Source organism: Anolis sagrei, chromosome 1, assembly GCF_037176765.1.
Source record: "Anolis sagrei isolate rAnoSag1 chromosome 1, rAnoSag1.mat, whole genome shotgun sequence".
Classification (NCBI taxonomy): domain Eukaryota; kingdom Metazoa; phylum Chordata; class Lepidosauria; order Squamata; family Dactyloidae; genus Anolis; species Anolis sagrei.
The window spans coordinates 286,141,144-286,167,744 of record NC_090021.1 but is presented as its reverse complement, the minus strand read 5'-3'; the positions used below and the strand labels follow the sequence as shown (position 1 = coordinate 286,167,744).

The following is a 26,601-nucleotide window of genomic DNA, read 5'->3' as shown; positions in this document are numbered from 1 at the left end:
ATATGAAATAAAGTATTTAAAACCAAAATTTACAATTTGACTTTTGCCTTCCACTTTAGTTAATGTCTTAAAAGAGAAACAGTTGTAACCTTTGATCCTCAACTCGATCTGTCGACGTTCTGTCCTCCCATTGGAAATGATGCACACGTAGAGCCCAGCATCCTCAGCTCTGAGCTGGCTGATCACGAGGGAACTGTCCGACTGGTAGGTGTGCCTGAAGGCCAAAAAGCAAAGTTTATCAAACACTGTCCCTGGCACCAATAATGTGGCTGACATCAAGTGTGCTATCCATATTGCTGTCAAGTGATTATTAACTGGCATAAATGTAATAAGAGAAAGAATGTGGTAGATGAAAATTCAAGATTTCCAAAGGTTTGGCAGGTGGGAGAGCCTAAGAAACAACACCAAGTTAATAGTTGGCCTTTACCATGAAGGGTAATTCAGAAAAGGTGCAGTGTGTGCGCATGTGTGTATGTACCAAAGTGGGGAGGATCGAGGGATCAGACTCACCTGTCAGATGACACTGGTCTCCCATCTTTCAGCCATTCAATTCTGGAGAAATGGGAACTGCCTGCCTTGCAGAGGAGACGAATGCTTTGTCCTAAACCTGCTTCTGCTGTAGATGATGACCCATCTAGGAGGACTCTGAAAAACATAGAGTAATTTCCCTTATTCTCCAAAGGAGCTGGAAAAAGCAGGGCAACAAAGACATGGTCCTAGGAAAAGACAAACAGCAGTCTAACATTTCTGCAAGGGCAATGGAGTCACTAATTTGTCCTATGAGTCCAAGTCAGTGTTGCAACATTTTAGAAGCTGGGAAGAAGCCAAAGGAGGCACATCTTTAGCAGAATTGACAGAAATATGAAGTGACTGGGATGAATGAACACTACTACATCACCTGCATGCCAACAGCCCAAAAGGTTTAACATAAATTTCTGTGGAAGAGTAAATGCAATTCTTCATCTAAATAATAATAATAATAATAGTTATTATTATTATTATTATTATTATTATTATTACTACTACCATCTCACCGAAGGGACTTGGGGACGCTTACAAAGGCACTCCAAGGTGCACATACAACATAGGTAAAGGTTTTTCCCTGGCATTAAGTCGAGTCGTGTCCAACTCTGGGGGTTGGTGCTCATCTCCATTTCTAAGCCGAAGAACTGACGTTGTTCGTAGACACCTCCAAGGTCATGTGGCCGGCATGACTGCATGGAGCGCCGTTACATATAACATACATAAAGTAAAAAAATGGTATACTAGTATAAACAGTCACATAAAATTATAACAACAACCCCTTTAACATATATAACATAAAATCAAAATAATACAAAGTTTAAAACATCAGTAGATTAAACTAATTGCCATCGATTCAACTAGCTGCCAACGATTCAAAAAGTCCCAAGCGTTAAATTCATATGGGCCCATTCAGCCTACTCGAGGTTAAAGGCCTGTTTGAACATCCATGTTTTCAGGCTGGAACCAAAGGATTGAAGGATGGGAGCTGATCTAACCTCTTTCGAGAGGGTATTCCAGAGCTGGGGAGCCACCACAAAGAAGGCCCTCTCTCTCGTCCCCACCAATCGCAGTGGTGGGACTGGGAGAAGAGCCGTCCCATCGATCTCGGAGCCCATGCTCTAGAATAATGTTATCTTAAGATGAGAAACCAAAGCAATCTACCATTTCCAAATACTCCAGGTAAACAGAGCTATCTTCTGACCTAATCTACCTCTCTTGGCATAAATGCCCCTCAAAAGGTATGAGGTTACACTGTTTTAGAAAAACGCAACTGCCTGGCATCAGAATGTGAACCAAGGATTCTACTGTAGGAAACCTGTGAGATTCCAGGAACTGTTTCCAAAAGGGTAAAATTTCTGGAGCCTTGTAATATCAATAGGAAAGTTTCTTTTAAAGATTAATTCCCTTAAGAATGGAAAAGGAAGTCTTGATAACTGACCACGGAGCTGGAGCAATCCTTATAGCAGAGTCACGCGGAAGACTCTCCTTGGTAAATGTCAAGAAGAATTCAGGTTGTCAAAAGCAGCTGTCTTGTAGGAAAGCATACCCAGTTCAAAAATGTTACCTGTTTAGGGACTGCTGGAAGGGCAAGGCTGGTGAGGCTTGGTGCTCAAATTCATTCACAACTGAGCCATCTGCTCCAGATTCCCTCCTCCAGCTTTCACGTTCATGATGGACTGTCTGACCATTCATGGTCATCCACCTCTCGGAGTGTCCTGAGGATAGAGTTCCCCCCAAACCATGCAGATGATTGGCTGGGTCTCTTCTTCTCCCCACATCTATTGCTGAGTGCATTCCCGTCTCTAGTGGAGACTCAGGAGCTGCACCTATGTTCATAGTCCTTGTCCAGCTTCTCTCAGTGTGATGTTGTCCTGCGGAGGTTTCTGAGCCACCTTGAGCCCCAGCATGGAAAGCTGCCCCACCTCCTCCCTGATGCCTGTGACCTGTGGCTTCTCTGGCAGGTTGCTGAGAATCAGAGTGAATTCTGGAAACTGACGCATGATGGTGATGATGCCTCAGGTCACTTCCTTCCAATGGCCCATGGCACATCTTCATGCACTCCTCTTCAGAAGGGAAGTTGTTCTTATTGCCATGGCAGCCTCCATACCAGAATCGATTGCATTTCCCAACATCATGCACAAAGTACCAGCGAGTTGTCCAGTCTGTGCAGGGGCCATGGGCACTGGGTAGCAGGCAACTGGTTGGATAAGCTATCAGGAAAAGGCAGAAAACAAGTAGTAGTCACAGATTAAGTTCTCACAGAAATTATTTATTGATCAGTCCCAGTCACAATTGTGAGACATGTTTAATAAATGAAATGAGAGGCCAGCAACCTGAATCCTGATGTCAGACCTCATACCATGCTGCTTTGGCATGTAGAAATCTGTCTTCTTGCTTTTAAAGTAAGTAAAATATAAGAAAAAATGAAGTATAAATAATATTAGGAAGTGGTCAACCCCCCCCCCCCCCCCCCGCCGCCGGTTTAAAAAGCTCCACTGGCTGCCAATAAGTTTCCAGTCCCAATTCAAGGTGCAGGTTATCACCTACAAATCCCTAAATGGTTGGGGTCCAGCCTATCTTCACGACTGTATCTTCCCCTACAAACTTGCGCGAGCTCTAAGATCTTCTGGGAAGACTCTTCTCTCGCTTTTACCTCCATTGGTGGGTAAGAGGAAGAGGACCTTCTCAGTGGTGGCCCCCGGCTCTGGAACTCTCTCCCCAGGGAAATTAGACTGGCACCCACCCTGCCCACCAAGACCTACAAACCTGGACGTTCCACTGTGCATTTGACTAAACAGTTCACTAGATAATTCTTCCCCCTTAACCATAACTCAATATTTGGCTCCTGCAGTTTACTACTGTCTCCTGTATATAGTATTCTAACTGATAGTGCCCTTTTAGACCTAATTTATCATCTGGATCCTGCACTTCTTCCAAATGCCCTGTCCTTACAATTTTATTGCACAAGCCCCTGCCCGCTCAAGTTTAGTATTTGATTACTTTGTCAGGCTATTGACTGTTGTTGATGTTATTTTATGTTGTTTATGATGTTGTTTTGTAAATTTTATTGTGTTATGTTTTTCTGTTTTAATCTATGTTTGACCAGGCTTGTCCCCTATGTAAGCCGCCCTTTGGGGAGATGGTGGTGGGATACAAAAATAAAGTTGTTGCTATTATTATTATTATTATTATTATTATTATTATTATTATTATCACAACAAGATGAGTCCACAGCAGACAAGATCACTCTGCTGGCTGTTGTATTGGATCACATGTCGGACACTTCCCAAGTGCCTAGGACTGTGTAATGTACGGCGAATAATGCGTGCAGATCCTAGTAAGGTGGCCTTCTGCTGCTGGCAGATGGTAATCTTGTCAGCGCCAATTGTGTTTAAGTGTTTAAGTGCAGGACAAGGTCTTTAGGCACTGCATCCAGTGTGCCGATCACCACTGGGACCACCTTTACTGGCTTGTGCCAGTCTCTAATAATAATAATAATAATAATAATAATAATAATTATTATTATTATTATTATAAGACAAAGAAGAATTGATCACAATAGCAGTTCGGTGCTTGGGCCCTGCTGAGTAAAAGCATTGTCTGTCTTCATTGAATTGTAACATCTGGGGACAGGCATGTAGCGAGGGGGGGGGCTCGGTGGGCTTCAGCCCCCCCCCCGAAATTCTCATGGTGGTTCGCGAAAAGGCCTTACTGGTGCATTATTTAAACTGTTATGTTTATTAATATCATGATTTGATCACCATTCTCAATATACCCCATATGTATGGGGGTATTGGGGTAATGATACAAAAGGTTTGCTAGGCTAGACCCTCTTTCACTCAGACTCACCCCCCCCGAAACTCAGGCCCCCCCGAACCCCCCCCGAATTTTCTTTAGCCCCCCCCCCCCCGAAACGAAATCCTGGCTATGGGCCTGTCTGGGGAAAATCAGCATGCTCTTCAAACTGGCCATAACCTACATTCAAGGATAAAAGGTCCCTTCTTTGCTTCTCCTACACATCTATGGCTTCATGTCCAGAAAACCCTGCCAGAAATTTGACCAATTAAAAAAATAATTCTGTGAGGAAAGTAGTTCTATGGATGTCCAGGGGATTTATAAAAGTGTACTTCAACAATATCACTAAAATAAAACCCTCAGAATTATTTGAAGGAAGCTGTGATAATTTAATTTTTAAAATAAAACAGACATCGTATTGTCGAAGGCTTTCATGGCTGGAATCACTAGGTACTTGTGGGTTTTTTCGGGCTATAGGGCCATGTTCTAGAGGCATTTCTCCTGACGTTTCACCTGCATCTATGGCAAGCATCCTCAGAGGTAGTGAGGTAGTGAGCTTGCCATAGATGCAGGCGAAACGTCAGGAGAAATGCCTCTAGAACATGGCCCTATAGCCCGAAAAAACCCACAAGAACCTAGTAAAACAGACATTGTTTTAAATTATTAACAAGCTCCTTGATGCAAAGTCAGAATGGAAAGTATCAAAGACTCAGTTTTAATCCAGTATTAAGAAGCAATAATACTGGATCAAGATTCTACTTCTGATACTTGAATTCTCACTCTGCATCTAAGCATATATCTATAATATTCTCATACTGCAATGCACTCTACATGGGGCTGCCTCTGAAGACTGTTCAGAAGCTTCAAGTAGTCCAACGGGTGGTAGCCAGGTTCCCCACCGGAGCAGTGCACAGGGAGCACATAACCCCACTGTCATGCCAGCTCCACTGGCTGACAGTCTGCTACCGAGCACAATTCAAATTGCTGACTTTAGTCTATAAAGCCCTAAATGGCTCTGGCCCAGCTTACTTGTCCGAACGTATCTCCCTCTATGAACCACCTCAAAAGTTAAGATCTTCTGGGGAGGCCCTGCTCTTGGTGTCGTCCCCCCCCTTGCAAGTGTGATTGGTGGGGACAAGAGGCAGGGCCTTCTCAGTAGTGGCCCCTTGGCTGTGGAATTTCCTCCCCTGTGAAATCAGATCAGCTTCCTTCCTCCTGTGTACAGTTATAAAAAGCATGTGAAATAGAGAGGAGTAAACATGTAGTCACTAAATAAATATACAGTAGAGTCTCGCTTATCCAACATAAATGGGGTGGCAGAACGTTGGATAAACAAAAATGTTGGATAATAAAGATTAAGGAACTGCATTTGATAGCACAGAACATTGGATAAGTTTGGATAAGGTTGGGTAAGTGAGACTCTATTGTAATACTAAACTGTGGCTGCGATTCTACATTGCTTCAACATAGTGTAAAAATCCGACAAAGGAATTATATTATATTGAATGCCAATGTAGCAGAAAATATTTTGGATCAATGGTCAGTGCACCTGGCTGACAAACATTTGTGCTATTGCAATGAGCAAAGCCAATACAGAGAGGCAATGCTCATTTACACACTACGTATTTTAATCTGCTACCACTCGCAACTGGATATGACTATGGTCCATCATCCATGCACATATAGGTCACTAAGAGGATGCCAGCCATTTGATGATCCAACATTATGCAGTGATTTGAGCATTGGACCAAGACTCTGGCAGACTGGGGTCTGAATCCCCACTGAGCCCTGTAAACCCACTGGGAGGTCTTGGGCAAGTCACACACTCTGAGCCTTAGAAGAAAACAAATAGCAGATAACTCTTGCCAGGAAAAACCCAATGATGGAGTCTTTATGAGTCAGAGTCAACTTGAAGGCACATAACAAGAACAACAGTTTAAGGGCCTGCCCTACAATATAAAAGCAGACATTGTGTTCACTGAGAATGTGGATGACTAGCTCTGGGTTGGGCCCCATGCCCATCCAGAAGCCCACTGGCCAGGGCTAAACAATGGGGCTTTATAAAGATGGAAGAGTGCCAGGACGCTTCAAAGCTGCAGTCCTTTGGCCACTCCAAAACTGGCCATGCTGCTTTTGCTCTTCGGGGTGGCTGAATGGGAATTAGCTGAGAACTAAAATGTATTAATGGTTCCTTCCTGTCAAGACCACTGAATATCGACGCTTTATTAAAAACCAAACTGAAAGAACACACCGGTTTAAATGAGGTTTTTACAGGAATCTCTCACGAAGCCAAAAGAATTCACCAGATAAAATGGGCCTGGGCCAACTTGGGCCCTCCAGATGTTTTGCACTTCTACTCCCACCATTCCTAACAGCCTCAGACCCTTAAGGAATGGTGGGAATTGAAGTCCAAAACACCCGGAGGACCCAAGTTTGCTCATGCCTAAACTAGAACCTTGACTGTATCTAAAAAAATTAAAAATGTAACACTCATTTGTGGGATTAACATAATGCAAAAACCACTGGATGAATTGACACGAAACTTGGACACAATATACCTATCAGGTCAATGAGTGACCATCACTCAACTCCCTCCCTTCAAAAAAAAACATCAGAAAGGCTAAATGATGAAAAGGTAAATGACAATACAGAAAAAAGGGAAAGAAGAGGGAGGGAAGGAAGGGGAGAAAGAAAGAAATAGGGAAAGAAAGAAGGAAAGAGAGAAGGAAGCATGGAAGCAAAGTGTGAGGGAAAGAAGTAAAGAGGTAAAGAAGGAGGAGAGAGAAAGAAAGAAAAGGAGAGAAAGAGGGAGGGCAAGAAAGAAGGAAAGAGAGAATGAAGCATGGAAGCAAACAGCAAAGGAAGGAAGGAAATAGGTAGAGAAGGAAGGAAGGAAGGAAAGACAGAAAGGGGGAAGAAAGGAAGGAAAGAGAGAAAGAAGGATGGAAGTAAAAAAGCGAAGGAAGGAAGGAAAGAGGTAGAGAAGGAAGAAAGGAGAGAAAGAGGGAGGAAAAGAAAAAGGGGGAAGAAAGGAAAGAGGTAGAGAAAGAAGGAAGGAGAGAAGGAAGAAAGGAAGGAAGAAGGAAAAGGAGGAGAGAAAGAGGGAGGGAAGGTTGGCCACAGCAATGTGTGGCGGGTACAGCTAGTAGTTCATAAATGGCTTGAAGTCTGTCTGAATTTAGTTGAATTTGGGATTGTGTGTACAGTTATAGAAAGCCTGTCTTCTTCTCACCCTATTTATAGGAAGCATTGGGCGAATCCACATTTTTACACCAAAACCTCTCACTTACGTTGGCTGGGTGGGTTGAGGCATCCTTCCCCTCGAGGCCCCGAAGCAGAGGCAACGTTGTCATGGCAGCAACCATATCTCGAGGCTCGGCACTCCTCCGCCGGCCTCTGTTGGGACACAACTCGGCTGGCCTTAGACAAATCCAATGCTACCAATTAGATGTGCTTGAGAAAGATCACAGATGAACAAACTAATTCCAGAAATTAATCCCAATTTCCTTTCACTGGTTGTGGTAATAAGAAGAAAAAGGAGACTGGTGATGAAATCTTCCTTTTCAGCATTTGATGGGGTGAATTTGAGAGACAAGGCCCAGGCAATCATCACACTCGAGAAAAAAATCCACTTAAAATCCAATTTCTGCCTTCTGCAGAATTCTGGGGTTTGTAGTTTAGGAAGGAGCATTTAACAACTTCCATCTGAACATTAGGAAGAACTTCCTGGTTGTGTGATACATTCAGCAGTGGAACTCTCTGCCCCAGAGTGTGGTGGAGGCTCCTTCTTTGGAAGCTTGTAAACAGAGGCTGGATGGCCATCTGTCGGGGGTGCTTTGAATGCAATTTCCCTGCTTCTTGGCAGGGGGTTGGACTGGATGGCCCATGAGGTGTCTTCCAACTCTATGATTCTATGGATTTTAAGTGGATTTTTTCTCTAGTATCATGAAGTATTAGATGCTTCTCATTAACTTCAGGAACTGCAACTGGGCATTTGTCTATACTGATGGGGGAAAAATCTGTTTAGCATTGCATTTCCTAGTCCACACTGACCTTATATTGACCCTGTTAGTGCTGTACACATCATTTATATCAGGCATGGGTGAATTTAGGCCCTCCAGGTGTTTTGGACTTCAACTCCCACCATTCCTAACAATCTCAGGTCCTTTCCTTTCCCTGAGGCACTTTCCGGTTAAGTGGCTGAGAGGGAAAAGGAAAGGATCTGAGGTTGTTAGGAATGGTGAGAGTTGAAGTCCAAAACACCTGGAGGGCCCAATTTTGCCCATGCCTGAGAGATAGATAGATAGATAGATAGATAGATAGATCGATAGACAGACAAACAGATATTATAGTGGTGAGATTGCCATAAACAGCCACACATTTTTCCCTGGCAAATTCACAAGACTGTTGGGGGACAATCCACATTTCGAATCTTTTGCGTTATTTTTGGCCACACAGCCATAGCTATGGTACTTCTGTCTCTCCCCTTCATCGTGCATCCAAATATACATCTTTTCTATTAAGCGGAATTGCGCTAATGTGGATATCCGGGGAAAAAGTAAAAATCTGGCTCTTCGAACAAACTTTTGGAAATGCAGTGTAATAGATAAACATGGAGCTATGAAAGAGTGAACGTGGAATGGCTAGACAATGCTACTGGAAAAATAAGTTTAACAGGACAACACTGGTGATTATATGTTTTTAATGGTTTTGTATAGATTTTTAAAAATGTTTTGCTAAATGTTTTAATTGTATTTTATGACTGGTGTAGCATTAAATTGCTGCCAATTTTTAAGCCGCCTTGAGTCACCTTCAGGTTGAGAAAGGCGGGATAGAAAAACCATAAATAAATAAATAAATAAATACTGATGTGCAAGTATCCTGATAGGAATGCTCACCTCTCACCAATCAGTTCTTCCCACTAACCTCGACTCTATAGTAAAGCCATGCCAGATGGACACACACACAAACAAAACAAATCTGGATTTTCTATTAAACCGAGGGGTATAAGGCAAGTTTTTTGAACTGGATTAAAGCCCAAAGAACCACATTGTAAGTGAATTTTCAAGAACACGGTGTTTCAGGATTGCAGCACCCACAAAGTGTGTACCATCTTTTTCTTCAGTGTAGACAAGCCCTAGGAATTATAACTGCATGTGGATTTATTTCATAAATGACTCTAATGAACTTGCAAAGGAGGGAAAGAAGAAAACACACATATACACTGTTTTGTTTTGGTTTTTTGCTGTAGGTTTGCAATGCTGACTCTTTGTTCAACAGTGGGAGTCACATGCTTATACCCCCGTGAAGTACGTAACAGTGCCTCCCCAGAGTCCAACTGGGTATTTCTTCCTACAGAAAGTCTCCACAGCATTTGAGCTGTCAGCTGTTGGGCAATGCTCCCACCAACTCTCTATCACTATCCTTGGGCACTGAGCCCACACACTTTGCCAAGTCGGAAGGAACTGTGTTATGGTTGATAATTAGGTGTTGCAAACACAGTCCACGGCAGCTGGAGAGGCTTCTGTTTCTCTTATGCTCAACACACGATGGGGCAAAATGCATCCCAAGGCTATTTCTGCAGCCCTCAACATCTCCAGACTTCTCTTTTTATAATTGAATGAGCTACTTCTTCTTAGAGACCCTAGAAGTTACAATTCACCCTATTAAGTATGTTGAATATGCCTTTGCATTATTTTGCATTCAAATGACAATGTGGCCTTGTAGCCACTTCTAGGTTTAGGGAAGAGCTGGCAGTCAATTTCTGACTATTGTCCTTGGACTTGCAAACATAGGGCCGAAGTGGCTTCCTCGACTGAATATATTCACCTATTATGTGTGATCTTCCTCTGTTCCTAATGTGTTATAAGAATTATTTCTTTCCATTGAGTTACATGTTATGGCTAAAATACTAAGTCTCCATTTAGTCATCTTGGCTTCTAGGAAAATTATTCAGGTTTGATTTGGTCTAAAACCCATTTTTATGAATGGTAAGAACTGTTATTCCTTCCATTCTTGACATAGGACGATTAAAATGAAACTGTAAAGCCTTAAAGCCACCACTTGCAGGAAGTTACACTGCCAGCTTGGTCTCTGAAAGATCACCTATGTTCATCAGAACACAAAACGTAAGATCCAAAAGATCAAATCTGCTGTTTTTTTGATGCAATATTAGTGTTCAGTATTTACTTTCAAGGTAAAGTAACTATAGTATCTGATATTGATGTATTTTTACCGTTGGAGCGACAGCAGGCTCATTTCTGTTCACATAAACATCACTGTAATATTGTGCACACCCTTCTTTGTTTGGCCCCTGAGAAGGCGATATTCCATCAGGGCAGCATCCATATCTACATGAAAAAACAATAACATCAATATCAACAAAAGTCTACTATGTTCAAATCAACCAAACCATCAGCTTTGTTAGTAAGTGAGTCATTAAACCTTTTTAATGCTCATTACCTGCTCAAATGACAACCATCAAGTGGGCAGCCTTGCCCAAAGGGACCCTCTGCAGCTGTGTGACCATCTGAACAACAACCATGAGGACTCTGGTTGCAATCACGAACATCAGTCCCAACGTTTTGATGGGAATTGTGACGGCGGGACACTGAGGAGCTTGAATGAGACTCCCATCGAAGGGGCAAGAAATTGGAACTGTGATCTTCATTGGACTGCTGGTGGTGATGAGTAGAGCCAGCTTGGTTTATTCTCTCATGTCCAGAAACTGAAAAAATATAATATTTTATGGGTCGTAAAACATCTCCCTGCAATTACTAGATTAAAACAAGAATAAATCACATGATTAAAATAACAAGAGTGGAACTTTTCGTCCTTGGAAATCTAATTCCAAAATACTCTAAACTAAAATCCAAAAATGTCCACTTGAGTGGCTGAGATAGTGACACCTTTCTTTCTAGCGGTTCAGTATAGACAAGCTTTGTTTCATGCATAAAATTATTAACAATATAATATGAACTTACCTTAAGACTATATGTATAAAGTATATAAGAAATATTAATTTATTTCATATTTAGGCTTGAGTTCCATCTTGAAGGTGTGTCATTTTATATACACATTTTCCAAAATCTGAAATATATCTGAAATCTAAAATGCTTCTGATCCAAAGTGTGTTGGATAAGAGATACTCAACCTGTATAGAGTCATTTCTGTACACACTTGGAGGTGATCCTTATAAATTATTTCACTATAGATCCTTTATTTCAATTTACACTTTTTATTACTTAACTTGAGTTTCTATGTGATAAGTAAAGGTTTGCCCTTGAGATTAAGTCTAGTCATGTACAACTCTGCAGGGTGGTGCTCATCTCCATTTCTAAGCCAAAGAGCTGGCGTTGTCCATAGACATCTCCAGGTCATGTTGCCAGCATGACTGCATGGAGCGCCCTTACCTTCCTACCAGAGCAGTACCTATTGATCTACTCAAATTTGCATGTTTTCAAACTGTTAGGTTGGCAGAAGCTGGGGCTAACAGCGGGAGCTCATCCCACTTCCTTGATTCGAACGGCTGACCATTTGGTCAGCAAGTTCTGCAACTCAGAGGTTTCACCTACTGTGCCACCAGGGCTTCTGGTGAAAGAGACTGGTAAAGTACAGTCTAAAGCGCTCCTGATCATTTTTTTTTCAGTTCCCAAAAAGTACATGCCTCCGTACAATGGGGACGGGGTCTGGTTTCAAAATGAAAATGGTCAATAGTCTCCTCAAGCATTAGAGGTATAAGCTATTTCATCACATTTTAGGTGTTTGCCTCCCTCACCCCACAATCCCTTTTTGTAGCTCATTTTTGGGGGGAGTATCATAACATGAAGCAACCACACCAAGAAATCAGCTCACTTTCTGGTTGGACTTTTTCATCGTCTTCCTATCTCCACCTTTATAGCAATGTTGCTTCCCGAGAGTGCAATTGAAACTACAGCAAGATAAGGAAAGACACCTGGTTTGGTCTTTCCACCAATGAACATATAAGCTTAAGAGCTCATAAACCCCTATTAAAAACGTTGTACAACTACTTCAAGGAGGGCAAAATAACCAAAACATTAGAGAAAGAAAAGAAAATACCCAATGGTTCCAGACCTGTAGTGCCATAGTCAGGGTTATAGCGGGTCAATAAGGCCTGACGATTGACATCGTAGCCCGCAGTGTCTTGCATACTGGGAACCTCTGCAATAAGAACAGGAGTCCTAATTTAGAAAACACTGAACTGGCACAATGACTGGCAATTGCTACAATCATGTACACTGACTTCATTGAAGATAAAGTTGCCCGGGGGAGGGGGGGGGGAGGTCAGAGAGAACTGGTCTGTGCCAAAATGATTTCTTCTTGCTGTGTGGCTTCATGTTGTTTCTCCTTCATGATCACCCTAAAGCAAATCTATCACTGGGGCTTCTCTGCAAGACTTGTCCAGAAGGGGTTTGCCTTAGCCTTCCTCTGAGGTTGACACAGTGTGCCTTGCCCAAGGCCACCCACTGAGTTTCTATGACTGAGGGGGGTTCAAACCCTTTTCTCCAGAGTCCTGGTCCCATATACATACTACTCCATCACATTGACTCTCTAAAATTCTTTCTATTCTTATGGGTATCAATTAAAGGAAGCATCATTTATATATTTTGTTTATGGATGAGGGAATTGTGCTACAAAAATGTGAAGGCAAGGCTTTGCAAAAACGTCAGCCCTGTAGGCTTTCACATTGAGGGTGTGAGGTGTGAAATCTTGTTATTTTCTGCTAACAAAGAAGATGATCAATGAAAACGTCTTGCTGAGCTTGTTTGACATTTTCTGGGGAACAAATTTTGTCTGTGTGCGTGTGTGCTTTCAAGTTACTTGTTGACTTATGATGCCCCCATGAATTAATAGGGAAATGGGAAAGATCTCTTACTGCTTCGTTATACTATGCTGGTATATAAAACAGGAAATTTTCCTGTCTGTGTTGAAGGCTTCAAAGCCTAGGCCTTGATGATATTCAGCAACTCAGTAAATATGAGAGAGCCAGGACGTCAAATTATAGCAGCAAAAGTAAGGATAGAAACTTGTACTCTTCTCTGTCCTTTTGCTCCTCAGATGATGTTCTTTAGTCCAATGTCTTCTAGAGGATTTACAGGCACTGTTTTATTTTCCCACATGATGGGTGATTTGAATGCAATATTCCTGCTTCTTGGCAGGGGGTTGGACTGGATGGCCCATGAGGTCTCTTCCAGCTCTTTGATTCTATGATTCTATGATCCAAGCATATGTCCTTTTAATCTACGTATTATAGGCAAATAATCACTAATCTCTCACCAAGTAAGCATTTCTGCAAAGGCATGATTCACAGCTGAACCCTCTTGGGGGCATAACGAATAAACAAAGCAGTGTTATATCAGTGTTATATCTGCCAGTTTTCACTTACGCTGTGGCAAATGGCAGGGCTGGGTGTTGCAGCTTCCCATCATAGCTGGTATCTGTGGCTGGATGGTCTGGCACATTTCGTGGTTGTAGAATTTGGAGTCGCCATCAGCACAGATGACTTGGCGTCTTCGGATGCCTGAGTCACAGCTCTTGGAGCACTTGAACACAAGGTATAAGGCAAGTTAAGAGTCAGCTATAGCTCTACTTCTCTGTGACGACGATGCAAGTCTTGACAGTAGCTCTTAAAAGAAAGTATTTTTGGATAAGCAGAGCCACAATTGGATTGTAAACCCTGCAGTAATCTGGAAGCAACAGGATGATAGAGACTGTTATACGAAAGGTGGCAAGGTGGCAACCAATGCAGTACAAGAAGGACCAGGTGTCATCAGTGATGGTGGGATCCCAGCCTCACCTCATGGCATGTTGCATACATTGCAAATTTTTCATAGTAAAACTAATATAGTGTGGCCAAGCAACTTCAGAGCATGGTCAAGATGGCAAAAGGTATTGATGAAGGACAGCTAGGAAAGGCTGCAGCAGTTTGCTTTTCTCTCCCTCCTGCTGAGTTTTTTTTTTTTTGTCGTGTCAGGAGCGACTTGAGAAACTGCAAGTCGCTTCTGGTGTGAGAGAATTGACCGTCTGCAAGGATGTTGCCCAGGGGACGCCCGGATGATTTGATGTTTTTTTTTATCATCCTTTTGGGAGGCTTCTCTCATATCCCTGCATGAGGAGCTGGAGCTGATAGAGGGAGCTCATCCGCCTCTCCCTGGATTCGAACCTGCGACCTGTCGGTCTTCAGTCCTGCCAGCACAGGGGCGCCACCGGGGGCTCCTCCTGCTGAGTTAACTGAACCCCAACTACTTTTGCACTTTGAATTCATTTTGCAGCTATTGAGGAAGATGGGGAAATGGGAAGAGGAAATTAAAATTGGGCCATTTTTAAAGCAGCTGAAAAAAAGTGGAATGACAGAGGGTTAATCTCAACTGTCACTGCCAAATTAGGACAGTTGAACAGCATGATGCTTCCCTCTCACTCATTTGCATACATGGGCATAGCCTAAGTTGACACTTCAAGGAGAAAATCTTTTAGTGTCAGCTTCTTGATCAAGAAAAGTAAGGAATAGGTGGCACTTTCTCAGCAGCCTCAGGAACAGGCTGGAAAGATGCTACATCAGACCAAACATAATTTTGAACAATGGGCTGGATTGGGGAGCCCTAATGGCTGGATTAGGTTCAAATATTAGAAGCTCTCCATCGATCATATGAAACAAAGATACAAGCAGAATAATGAATTTAAGTGTATAAGACTCCAGACAAACTAAACAAAAATAAACAGGTTCCAGATAAACAAACAAAAATTAAGCACTTTTAGTTACATGCTCTCTGTACAAAACCAACAAAGAGCCTAGTGGCACCTGAGATATTCCTTTTGCTATTCTTGGATAGACTAAGTAATTTATTATGCCATGAGCTTTCATGAACTATCATCCTTGGAAGTTCGTACACTGAGAAATGTGTTAAGTTTTAAGAATTGCCACACAATTCTTTGGATTTTGCCCTGCAGTAGACTAATACCGCTAGCTCTTTGGAAATCCTCTTTGCAACTTCATTTCCAGAGGAAGTGATGATGTGAATAGATTTCACCACTGCTTTGTTAACTGCTGACTTGAAGGCACACGGATATGCACTTTTCACGTCAACAGAAGTTGTCTTATGATACTGTCTCAAACATGTTTGGAGTGACCACTTTCTCACTGTTAGATTACATCACCCTGGATGATTAGGAAAGGCTATGCTTATGCAAATAGGTCTTGCTAAGACTCATCAGGGAGGATACAGAGTGCAGTAGATAAGAACATGATAAATTAGGAAACAGGACAGCAAGCAGATATGTGCAATACTCACCAGCCCCCAGTCCCCAATATGCCAACCAATCTCTTGTATACAGTTCTCCCCAATGCACGGCTGAGCATGAAGAGGTCTGGGTTCTGTCAAACAGGCAGTATCCATAATCTGGGAGCCATGATCTGCCCTACAACTTACAGTCCGGGTTTGAACACCTTCCCCACAGCTAGCTGAGCACTGGAATAAAAAGGAACAGACCACTATTAAAAGCAGAAATTCCAACTACTTTTAGGGCTCTGAATTCTCTAGCTAAGTCTGACCATCGGGAGGAGAATTTGGGAAATGTTCCAAAAAAGAACTTTTCTGACTCCTGGATGACCAGGTAAATCTATCCTAACTTTCCTTTTCCTCCTCAAGCCAACTTCACCATATATGCTCTGGATGTATGTTTATATGAAACCAGCAGAAGTGAGCGAGTAGTGCCAGTCATCAGTAGCTCATCGACTGGCTTGTGGTGAAGGTTAGAGATAAGCATCCTCATTCTGTTTCCCTCCAAGTGAGAAGTTTGCGCTGTAATATGCTACTTAAATGCTAAGGGCATGAACGCTGCTGCAATTCATCATGAAATCATTTCAGTTATGGAGAGAACATAATGTCAAGACAGCATGTGACAAAATGGGTACAGAATATATTGTGAAACCATGCAGAAACTTTGCAGAACCAACCAAAACGAGCATCGTGGGATGCTGACGGTGGGAGTCTGTCTCCTTCATGACAATGCATGTCCACATACCAGTCATGCAACACAAGAGTTGTTGACTTCATTTGGTTGGGATGTTTCAAGCCACCCCTCTCACAGCCCTGATCTTGTACCCAGTGAATATCATCTGTTCACTAAATTGAAAAAACATCTTGGTGGAAAGCACTTTTCCAATGACGATGAAGTGAAAATCAAAGTGACAAACTGGATGAAAAAAGCGGAGAGAGACTTCTATGACACAAGTATCAAAAACTCGTTCCACGGATGACAAAATGTATTGAACTGAATGGTGATTATGTGGAAAAATAATGTAATAGCTATGCTACAATCCATGTAAATTTTATTAAAATATATTCATTCTTTGTATTTTTTAAAAAATCTTGTAATCTTACTTTCCGGACAACTCTCATATCATATTTCAAAGCAAACAATACTTAGATCATTTTTAAGGATGAACAATTTAGAAATATTTTCAAATAAGTCAGTATGTACACTGAATTGACAGTAAAAACTCACCTCAGACCAGGGCCCGGTGATCCATGTTGCACACTGCCTCACATTACAAGGCTGTGTGCTCCGAGGTTTCTCCGTTAACGATGCACACTCAGCATCATCCACAGCATCCTGAGAACCGTGTCCGTTGAAGGAGACACAATAAACTGAGCGGGCCTGTGTGCCTCCACCACAGGTAACTGAGCAAGGTCCCCAAACCCCCGTTTTCCAACTGTAAGAACAAAAACAACTTTCTTTTAGGGAACCAAGAAGTCCGCACTAGCAGCAAGAAGGTTCCCAGCAGCTAAAGCAAGGATTGCCATCTCAAAGAAAAGCTTTATCTTTTTGGTATTGATTAAGCATTCTTCTTGTCCGACAAACCTATCAATCTGCTATGAAATACAAGAACTAGTATCGTCTCATCAAAGTAATGGAATGGAAAGCAATGGTTTGTCTTAATGATGAAAATTTTGCAAAGGTGTTTAGAATTGTGTGACTGCCAATTCAAGATGACAAAAGAATGCAATGAAGAAGATAATCTTAGACTTTTTACTCAAGGCTGCATTCATGCTGAAAGTGTTTGGGAAATGAAGAAGGCTTTCCCAAGAATGGTATTTAAGAAACTGAGCTGGTCTTGATAAAGCAATGGTCCATATACTATTGAGAGAAAGCAAGTTTGTTGTTGTTTTTTTCGTGTCAGGAGCAACTTGAGAAACTGCAAGTCGCTTCTGGTGTGAGAGAATTGGCCGCCTGCAAGGACGTTGCCCAGGGGACACCCCGATGTTTTACCATCCTGTGGGAGGCTTCTCTCATGTGCCTGCATGAGAAGCTGGAGCTGACAGACGGGAGCTCACCCCTCTCCCCGGATTCGAACCATCAACCTTTTGGTCAGCAGCAAAGTGTTTTGCAGTAACAGCTAGGTTAAGATAACTCCTAAATTCTACTTTATTTACTCTAGGTTCTACATTACGCAGATATTGTTTTGAGCTACTTTCCTACTTGCAGGGGAAGAACTATTCCTCATGGATATAAAAGCAAATGGAGAGTCTTTTTTTTAAAATGAAAACTGGCACATGGGGAAAAGTTGAAGCCTTTCACTGCTACTCAGACAAGTTTCATGCCTAGCACTGATTATGGTAATGGAGACTCTCTGCAGAATAACCACACCTCTCCCAGGGACTTCTCTATTTTGGCATAAGAGTCTAATAAACTTTGCTCTGGCTAGATATGCCGCTCCTAAAATAACCCATTTTTTTCTGGATTGTCATCAATCTTTTAATTTTTGGTTCTTCTGTGTCCAAACTAAAGATGACCCAAATAGTTTTCAAGTTAGTAGGCTTCCTTTTAAGAGAGCCTTTATTATACAGAGGAATTTGTGAAACAATGTGCTCAGTGGGCAGAATACAGAAACTCACCTGTAACAATAAAAGAGAAAGAATGAAGCAGGAAACTGAAATTCTACGATTGAACTGAGTAGAGCTGACCCTCCACATCTGCGAGTCTGAATTTTGCAGATTTGATTAATATGGTTTCTCTTGGAATTTCTAGGTTTCCCAGTGCGACTCTATGGTCAATTTCCGCTGGATGTTGACTATAGAGATGCTTTGAAGGACCTAGTGATTGCTAGGGTTGTATCCTCTTAGGCTAAAAAAATATCAGAGGGTTTTTTTATTTGCAACTTTCCATGAACCCCAGCAAATGTGGAGGGCTGACTGTACAAATTTTGTGATGAGCCAGTTGGAAATAGCAATCTTCTACAATAATAAAACTTTATTTATATCTCTGGAGGGACTTGGGGTGGAGATATACTCCTATACTAGCTATTTGTTATGTATAGAATTGTGATTGTCCCTCTCTCTCTCTCTCTCTCTCTCTATATATATATATATAGATATATATAAAATTTAGTATGCAGTTTCCCCCTTAACTCTATGTTGCTTGAAGTTGTGGGAGGGAATACAGACCATGTGACCAGATCTGGGACTATTCAGACTCAGACTCCATTTTTAGAAGCCGTTTGCATCAGACACAGTACAATTTAGAAGTCAGTACAGTATGCAATTGTCAGTGCTAGTATAACGTTGATGTCAGTATGCTGCAGTGAGTAGTCCATCTGTATTGAGTCAATGTTCAGTAATGTAATAGACTGAATATAGTGTTAGTTTGTATGCAACAGAGAAGAGACTAAAACAGAACTCTTTAGAAAACAGATTGTTTAAACTATCAACCAATAAGAAATGTGCCTGAATGCTGAATGCATGAAGTTTGTAAGTAAATCAACTACGTTATTTTGAATGAAGACTACTTATTTTTGGCCTCTTGAGAGCATTATTTAAAACCAATATATTTTATGGGGGAGCAGATGTTTTGGGGGCAACTGAAATAACACTTCTGAAGATCTGCTATATATTTGGTGCACTGGCATATCTTTGTTCCTAACAGTTCAGAGAGATAGGAGCCCCCAGTGGCGCAGTGGGTTAAAGCCCTGTGCCGGCATGACTGAAGACTGATAGGTTGCAGGTTCAAATCCGGGGGGAGTGTGGATGAGCTCCCTTTATCAGCTCCAGCTCCTCATGCGGGGACATGAGAGAAGCCTCCCACAAGGATGATAAAACATCAAAAACATCCTGGCGTTCCTTGGGCAACGTCCTTGCAGACGGTCAATTCTCTCAGACCAGAAGCGACTAGCAGTTTCTCAAGTCACTCCTGACATAACAAAAAAAAAAGTTCAGAGAGATCAGGTATATCGGTCTAACAACTGAGAAACCTAATTTGCCTTGTATTTACTACTATATCTACCATTTAGTGGATATTTACCACTAAGGAGAAGTTTCAAAGAAGTATTTAACTCTTCTCAGAAATATCATACTTTACAAAAAGTTCCAAATAGTGTGAATGACAATTAATCTCCAAATGAGTCACACTTCCAAAAGGCTATGGAGATTCCTGGTTTTCCAAAAGGTTATTATCTTTTTAAAAAATCATGCCTTTCCAAAAGAATCTGTAGAGGAACCTCTATACCATTATTTTATATGAGTTACTTTAAGTTGTTCCTTTTTAGTATATTAATTTATATCATTTCCAAGCTTTTCTTATTTGTATCCTTTGTCTGGAATAGCCATGTTTTCAACATTAATGAATTACGTTTTTTTAAAAATGTAATTTTCTGGTGAATTTTCATCACCCAACCCAACTATACAGATGACAATGCAAGGATTTTATATTCATGAACAAAGGTTGCACCTTGAAACAACATTCTGGACAGCCGCTTGCTTGTACTAAGCAGCCTCAGACATTTTGCTCATCCAAGCCTTATTCTCAAAAGAAACAGTACAAGCAGATACAGACATCTTGAGTTGTAGAAATATGGTGAAACAGGATTGGATTTTGGGTCTGGAGTCCAAATCTACCCTCAGAGAAGGGCAAATGACAAGCATCTACATAGTTATATATCCTCATTGTATTCTTTTTCCCTTTAAAATATATTATCATTTTGCTTATTTTTAGTAACCATTAAGCATTAGGAGAAAAGAAGTATATCCATTTTACTTTTTAAATCAGAACAGTCCCTTTCCCCCCGATTTTAAAATGCATCAGTGGACAAGCTGGAGAATCTTTCTTTCTTTCTTTCAGGGCTGGGAAACATGTGTTGTTTCAGTTGCTTTGCTCTAATATATCAGGAATGCAGAAGCAGTTGTAAAGTGAGGAATGTTGGAGCGATGTGTAAGTTGTGTGCTTTAGAAATGAAGCAATAAGCATGTACACCTAATATCTAAACTCCATTGCCACAATCCCGGCAAGATTATTAAATTACCTAGTAGCATCCATGGGGAGAAAACATGCTGGGTAGGAGAGAGCCCTTGGGACTGGAGAACAGCTCCCCAAAGGAAATCATTTGTTAAATATATTGGCAGGAAATCAATCAAGCCAGCTCCTTCGTCTTGGTCAGACAAAGAAATGAATTGCAAATGATGAAAATTGGTGCTATCTCACCCTTGAATCCCAAGAGGAAGTTTCCCTGCTTCACCTTGTCGTGAATGAATATGTATATATTTTTCACCTTCTGGTACAGCCACTATTCTCACTGCAATGAAACAAATCTCTCCACCATCATCCTACTACCTGCCAATGCATCAGAAATAAACCTCTCAAAACTCAAATTTTATTTCAGAGCTGGAGCCCTTCAGAATATTTAGATTTTGGCACTGTCCTTTGCCCAGACAGGAATCCAAGAACAAGTTCCCTTCTTTATTATTCCTCCTTTTCAGCTTCTGACACAGAGGGAATGAAAAAGAAAGGCCCCTTCCACACAGCTGAATAAAATCCTATATTTTCTGTTTTGAACTGGAATATATGGCAGTGTGGACTCAGATAACCCAGTTCAAAGCAGATATTGTGGGATTTTCTGCCTTTATATTCTGGGTTATATGGCTGCGTGGAAGGGCCCTAAGTGGCAACAACCGCAAGGATAAGAAACAAATGCAGCTGCGATGGGGAAGGCTGAGTAGGGGATAATTTACTACAGTACAGTCTTGCTTATCCAACATAAAAGGGCCGGCAGAATGTTGGATAAACGAAAATGTCAGATAATACGGAGTCCAACGCGGTGCTAGACACCTAGAATACTAACAACATGGACTCAAAGGGTTAAGGCAGGGCAATGCCTTGGGGCTAGAGCGGTCCAGCAGGAAGCGCCCGGGTGCAGAAGTGGAGTGTGGAAATGAAAGGGAAGGAGGGAGGATGCTTCCGGTCCTGTCTCTTTTCCCCATTTCCTCCCTCATCCCTCTCCTTATCTTGCCTTGCCCTTTTCACTTATTGGGAATGGAGAGAGACTTGGGGATCGCTCCTTTAATTGAAGGGTAAATGCTGGAGGAAAACGAGGTGTCGGATAAGAGTGTCGGATAAGACGGAATGTCAGATAAGCGAAGGTCGGCTAAACGAGACTCTACTGTATTGTACTACGGAAATTGTTTATAAAAATATAAATTAAACATATTTTTAAAAGAAAGACAGGCTGTCAAGTGAGCAGCTAACAACAATGCTAGTAAGGAGCAGAATCTGGGAAAGTTTATTTTCTAGACTATAACTACAAAAAAGCCACTGACCACATTACCTGGGGAAATCAGGGGTATCAAGTTCAAAAAGTAGCTGTAGGCCCACAAAAGGAGAAGAACCCAAACCATACGTGTCTTGCCCAAAAATCTGGAGCAAGAACTGTCTGGATTATGAAAGAAACATATACCATAACTTCCCACGAGCAGTATATAGGAAGGGGCCTGAGGCTGTTAGGAATGGTGGGAGTTGAAGTCCAAAACACCTGGAGGCCCAAGTTTGCCCATGCCTGGCCCATATACAATCCCCAGTATATTTCATTTGAAAATTGGAAATCATCATTCAGGTTAGTGGCAAAAAGAAAGAAAGCAAAGTCCTATGGTATCTTTTTGTCTTTTCCCACTCTACATACCGTAGTAGATATATGCAAATGAACAATCTACAGTAAAAAAAAGCTGCTACCTAAGCCAAGCTCATCCTCACCAGCACCCAACGCCAAAGCAGCAAGAGAGACCATCACCCTTCAAGGATTCTCAATGGGATCTAAGGCAGTGGCTTTCAAATCATGTTCCTCAGAACCCTTGTGCTCCTCAGACCCAACTCAAGAGTGTTTCTTGGCAAGTATAGCAGCCTGAATCATTATTAGGAAATTACTCCCACAATGAATGACCAAGCAATGCATTCTGGGGGTACGTTACAATGAGCAATAGTGAGCCTCCAAGGTTTTGACCCGAAGGCCAGAAGACCACACAAACCAAGTATGCAGCCTAGAACCCTCTACAAGAGAGGTAAGAATTATCCCACAGACAAAATTAAATTTTAAAAAAGGAACACAAGGGTCAGGAAATTTGAAGACCACTGTAGGTAGGGAGCAGGGAAAGAAGAGCTCTATAGGATTACTGAAACCTCTTTCCCCCTTGTTACCTCTTCCTTTGCAAGCTCCATGCTGTGCTGTGGCTCCATGCTCCCGGCAGATAGAGGTAAGACATCCTTTATATACAGAACAGAGATTTTAAAGCCTAGAATGTATATAGAAATATCTGGGTCTGTTCCCTACAACTTTGGTTGCATAACTGTCTTTCAAGGTAAATGTAAAATTGGAGATGCATTAATGCAGTGGTTCTCAACCTGTGGGTCTCCAGATGTTTTGGCCTACAACTCCCAGAAATCCCAGCCAGTTTACCAGCTGTTAGGATTTCTGGGAATTGAAGGCCAAAACATCTGGGGACCCACAGGTTGAAAACCACTGCATTAATGCATCCTTTTTAGCCATTTGGATTGGGGCTATATGGGTAGAATTATTGGTAGAATCGTCCAACACCCAACCCCAAAGGAATTTGTGACAGCTGATGATTTCCACGACAATGAGTCTGGTTTTTAGTCCAACTTGGGAGTAATTCAAGGAATTGAAGTTATTAAAGATAAGTACCTTGGCCTGCTCTCAATTTACTTTTGGGGGAATGGGAGGAGACTATGGCTGCCAGTGCTGCCACCACATCCCTTTGCTGAACTAGCCTTTCCAGGCTCAGAAGGGGTCTTCTGGTAGGAGCAGCACCCCACGCCCACCAGTGTCTATAGCAGAAGGATGACAGAGGCACCCTGGCCAATGGAGGGGGGTGGTTGGGGGTCCTGAGATGGATAGTGAGCAACTACCATACTGGATGTCATCCCTCTCTAATGAAATCACCCAGTGTGGTCATATGCCCCCCCTCCCCGCCAAACCTCTCTAATGAAGCCACTGATTGTAAAAAGCACCACATGCAAATAATACAATCCTGAGTTAAATTTAAGTTAAATCTGTACATGTTATGTTTTCCCAAAAATAAGACAGTCTTACATTTATTTTTCCTCCATGGCTTATTTTCAGGGAATGTCTTATATTTATTAAGTATGGTACAACAATCTGCATTTATGGGATGATCCTTTTGGGCTCAGTAGCAGACTGCTCGCTGATGCTTTCCCCCTATCCCCTGGTGTTTGTGTGGGGTGAGAGAGACCCACAGACTGTTGCTGGTCAGTGCTGAGGAGCAGCAACTTTACCAGTGTTTATGGATAGTTAGAGACCCATAGACTGTTGCTGATCAGTGATGAGCACTAGCAGCTTTACTGGTGTTTGTGGGTGGGGAGAGAGACTCACAGAGTGTTGCTAGTTGGTGCTGGGGGAGAGAGACCCACAGCACTGAGTAAAACAGCAGCTACAGCTTTACTTCTTCCCTCTGAGGACAAACAATACCTAAAGCAGAGCACCCTGCTCCTCACTTCCCTAAGGAGATGTTTACCTTCACTTTCTATGTCTCCCTCGATGCCTAAGCTTGCAGCACGCACAGAATGACTGGGACCTGACAGGGGGAGCCAACCATGTGCACTGCATAGCAATGCCCACACTATGTTTTATTTTCAGGGTTTGGCTTATATTGCACAAATACTTAGATGTCCTGCTATGGCTTATTTTATGGGTATGTCTTATTTTCAGTGAAACAGGATAGGTACTTATTGCTTTTGCTCCCCCCCCCCCCCACCCCTCCACCACCAATATGGCTGCATTCTACTGAACCAGGATAAGTTCTGGGGTCCTTCTATAAGTATCTTCCTTTCTCATTCTAATATGTCCAGAGATACAAAGACCACCTCCAAGATAGCTTCCTTGAACAACTATTTGCTTTAGTCCTCAATGCCTTTATATATTTTTGGGTATGTGCATTAGAAGCCATAGTGTCCCCAGATGTGGATTTCCTATGAGAACAGTAATAGCTGAAAAAAGACCCTAACACTTAAGTTCAGGCTTGCAATGTTCTTAAATAGTACACCATTTCAGAAATCAGATTGTAAAAACAGCATTAAGACTCACCGTTTTGTCTGAGGGCATGGCTGGAGATTGCAAGTGCGGTTATTTTCCGGCTGTGGTTTATCTCTGCACATGTAGCCTGGATATTCTTCATTGTCAATGGTGCAAAACACCAGACGTGACTGATAACCTACATGTGAAAGAACAGCAAAGTACTCTAGTGAGTGCCAACAGTCCACAGAAACAATTAAAAAGCAATCAGATTACAATCATAGTATTTCTAGAACAATAGATAATTCTATCACTTGCTTCCTGTCTAGGGAACAAAGTCAAACGGGAGACCAGGATGCTTTGGAAGGGTGTGTTATGACAGGCATGTTTCTCTGTAAGAGAATAGACTCAGAAACAAGACAAAATATACACAATAGGCCCTTAGCATCCACTGTGGTTTGGTCCCGGAAACTGCTGTGGATACCAAAATCCATGGATGCTCAAGCCACATTGTATACAGTTACAGGGTAAAATGATGTTCCTTGTAAAAATGGCAAAAATCAATATTTGTTGTTGTTTTTTTGGACAGGTTATTTAATCTGTAGATGCAAAATGTGTATCTAGTGTAATTCAGCACTGGAATGTAAGGTATCCTTTAATTTACTGCTCTCTAGCTTTCACCATGTCATATACAATTTACTTAACGAACATATATTGAGAATACAAACTAGCTATGGTCAAGTCTGATTTTGGAAAAGATGAAAAGATATTTGGACTTCATGTCATGATTACACTGCAAACAATGCTGTATCTCTGTTACAGAATGGTACCATATATACTCGAGTATAAGCCTACTCGAATATAAGCCAAGGAACCTAACTTTACCACACAAAAAAACTGAAAACGTATTGACTTGAGCATAAGCCAAAGGTGGGAAATGCAGCAGTTACTGATAAATTTCAAAACAAAAATATATACCAATAAAATCACAATAATTGAGGCATTAGTAGGTTAAATATTTTTGAATATTTACATAAGACTGTAATTTAAGATAAGACTGTCCAACTCTGATTAAACCATTATTCTAACTTTTTTCAATGTAAATGTGCTTATTCATCCTTCCAATAATAGTAAAGAGATTAAAATAATAAATGTAATAAAATAATAATAATAATAGAGTAAAATAATGAAAATGTAACAATAACAGTAATAATAGAGTAAAATAATAAATGTAATAACAATAATAAAGAGTAAAATAATAAATGTAACAATAATAATAGAGTAAATAATAAATGTAATAAAAATAATAATAACAGAGTAACATAATAAATAACTTTGACTCGAGTATAAGCCGAGGGGGACTTTTTCAGCCTAAAAAAGAGCCGAAAACTCAGCTTTTACTCAAGTATATATAGTACCTTTCGAAGTAATCAGGACTGGTTTGTCTCTATAAGCATCACTTTTATCACAGTGTTACTAGGATATAATTTCTGCACTGACTGCCACATTTTTTTGTTTTGCTTATGCACAAAACTGTTGTTGTTACTGCTGTTGTTATTGCTACTGCTGTAATCAATGCTGCCAATTAGCCGTTCTTTCAGAATCTAAAGTGATCCATACACCTTTTATGATTTACAGACCAGCCCCACCACTTCATTCGAAGTGAGTATTGATATAATAATCACACCATGGAGAAGATGGGGGTGAGAAAAGAAATTCAAACTAAACATTGGGAATTTGGAGGTGAAATACCATAGATTGCTTCAGAGGATAATGGACTTTCCCTCCTTTGGCAATCTCTAAACAGAGATTGGATGGCTATCTTTCAGGGGCGACTTAGTTGTCTATTCCTGTATGGCAGTAGCAGACTAGATGGCTCTTGTGATGTCTTCTAACGCTATTCTATTATTCTATTATCCTTGGTAGGCTGTAGGACATCTGTGGACATCCTG

General features: G+C 41.4%; 1 protein-coding gene across 3 annotated transcripts in view; it reads right to left on the bottom strand.

Moving 5' to 3' along the window:
• PAPLN (papilin, proteoglycan like sulfated glycoprotein) overlaps window positions 1-26,601 on the bottom strand; it is a 95,099-nt gene that overhangs the window by 17,335 nt on the left and 51,163 nt on the right. The window contains exons 11-22 of one of the 3 annotated variants that reach the window (XM_060761235.2): window positions 24,722-24,848; window positions 22,798-22,863; window positions 16,846-17,053; window positions 15,630-15,806; window positions 13,727-13,883; window positions 12,400-12,501; window positions 10,783-11,047; window positions 10,556-10,670; window positions 7,611-7,740; window positions 2,090-2,735; window positions 511-645; window positions 90-214 (exon numbers count right to left, since the gene is read on the bottom strand). In XM_060761235.2, the coding sequence (XP_060617218.2) occupies window positions 90-214; window positions 511-645; window positions 2,090-2,735; window positions 7,611-7,740; window positions 10,556-10,670; window positions 10,783-11,047; window positions 12,400-12,501; window positions 13,727-13,883; window positions 15,630-15,806; window positions 16,846-17,053; window positions 22,798-22,863; window positions 24,722-24,848 (2,253 nt within the window). The remainder of the gene's footprint in view (window positions 1-89; window positions 215-510; window positions 646-2,089; window positions 2,736-7,610; window positions 7,741-10,555; window positions 10,671-10,782; window positions 11,048-12,399; window positions 12,502-13,726; window positions 13,884-15,629; window positions 15,807-16,845; window positions 17,054-22,797; window positions 22,864-24,721; window positions 24,849-26,601) is intronic. The other 2 variants (XM_060761244.2, XM_060761253.2) reach the window with 2 other exon arrangements.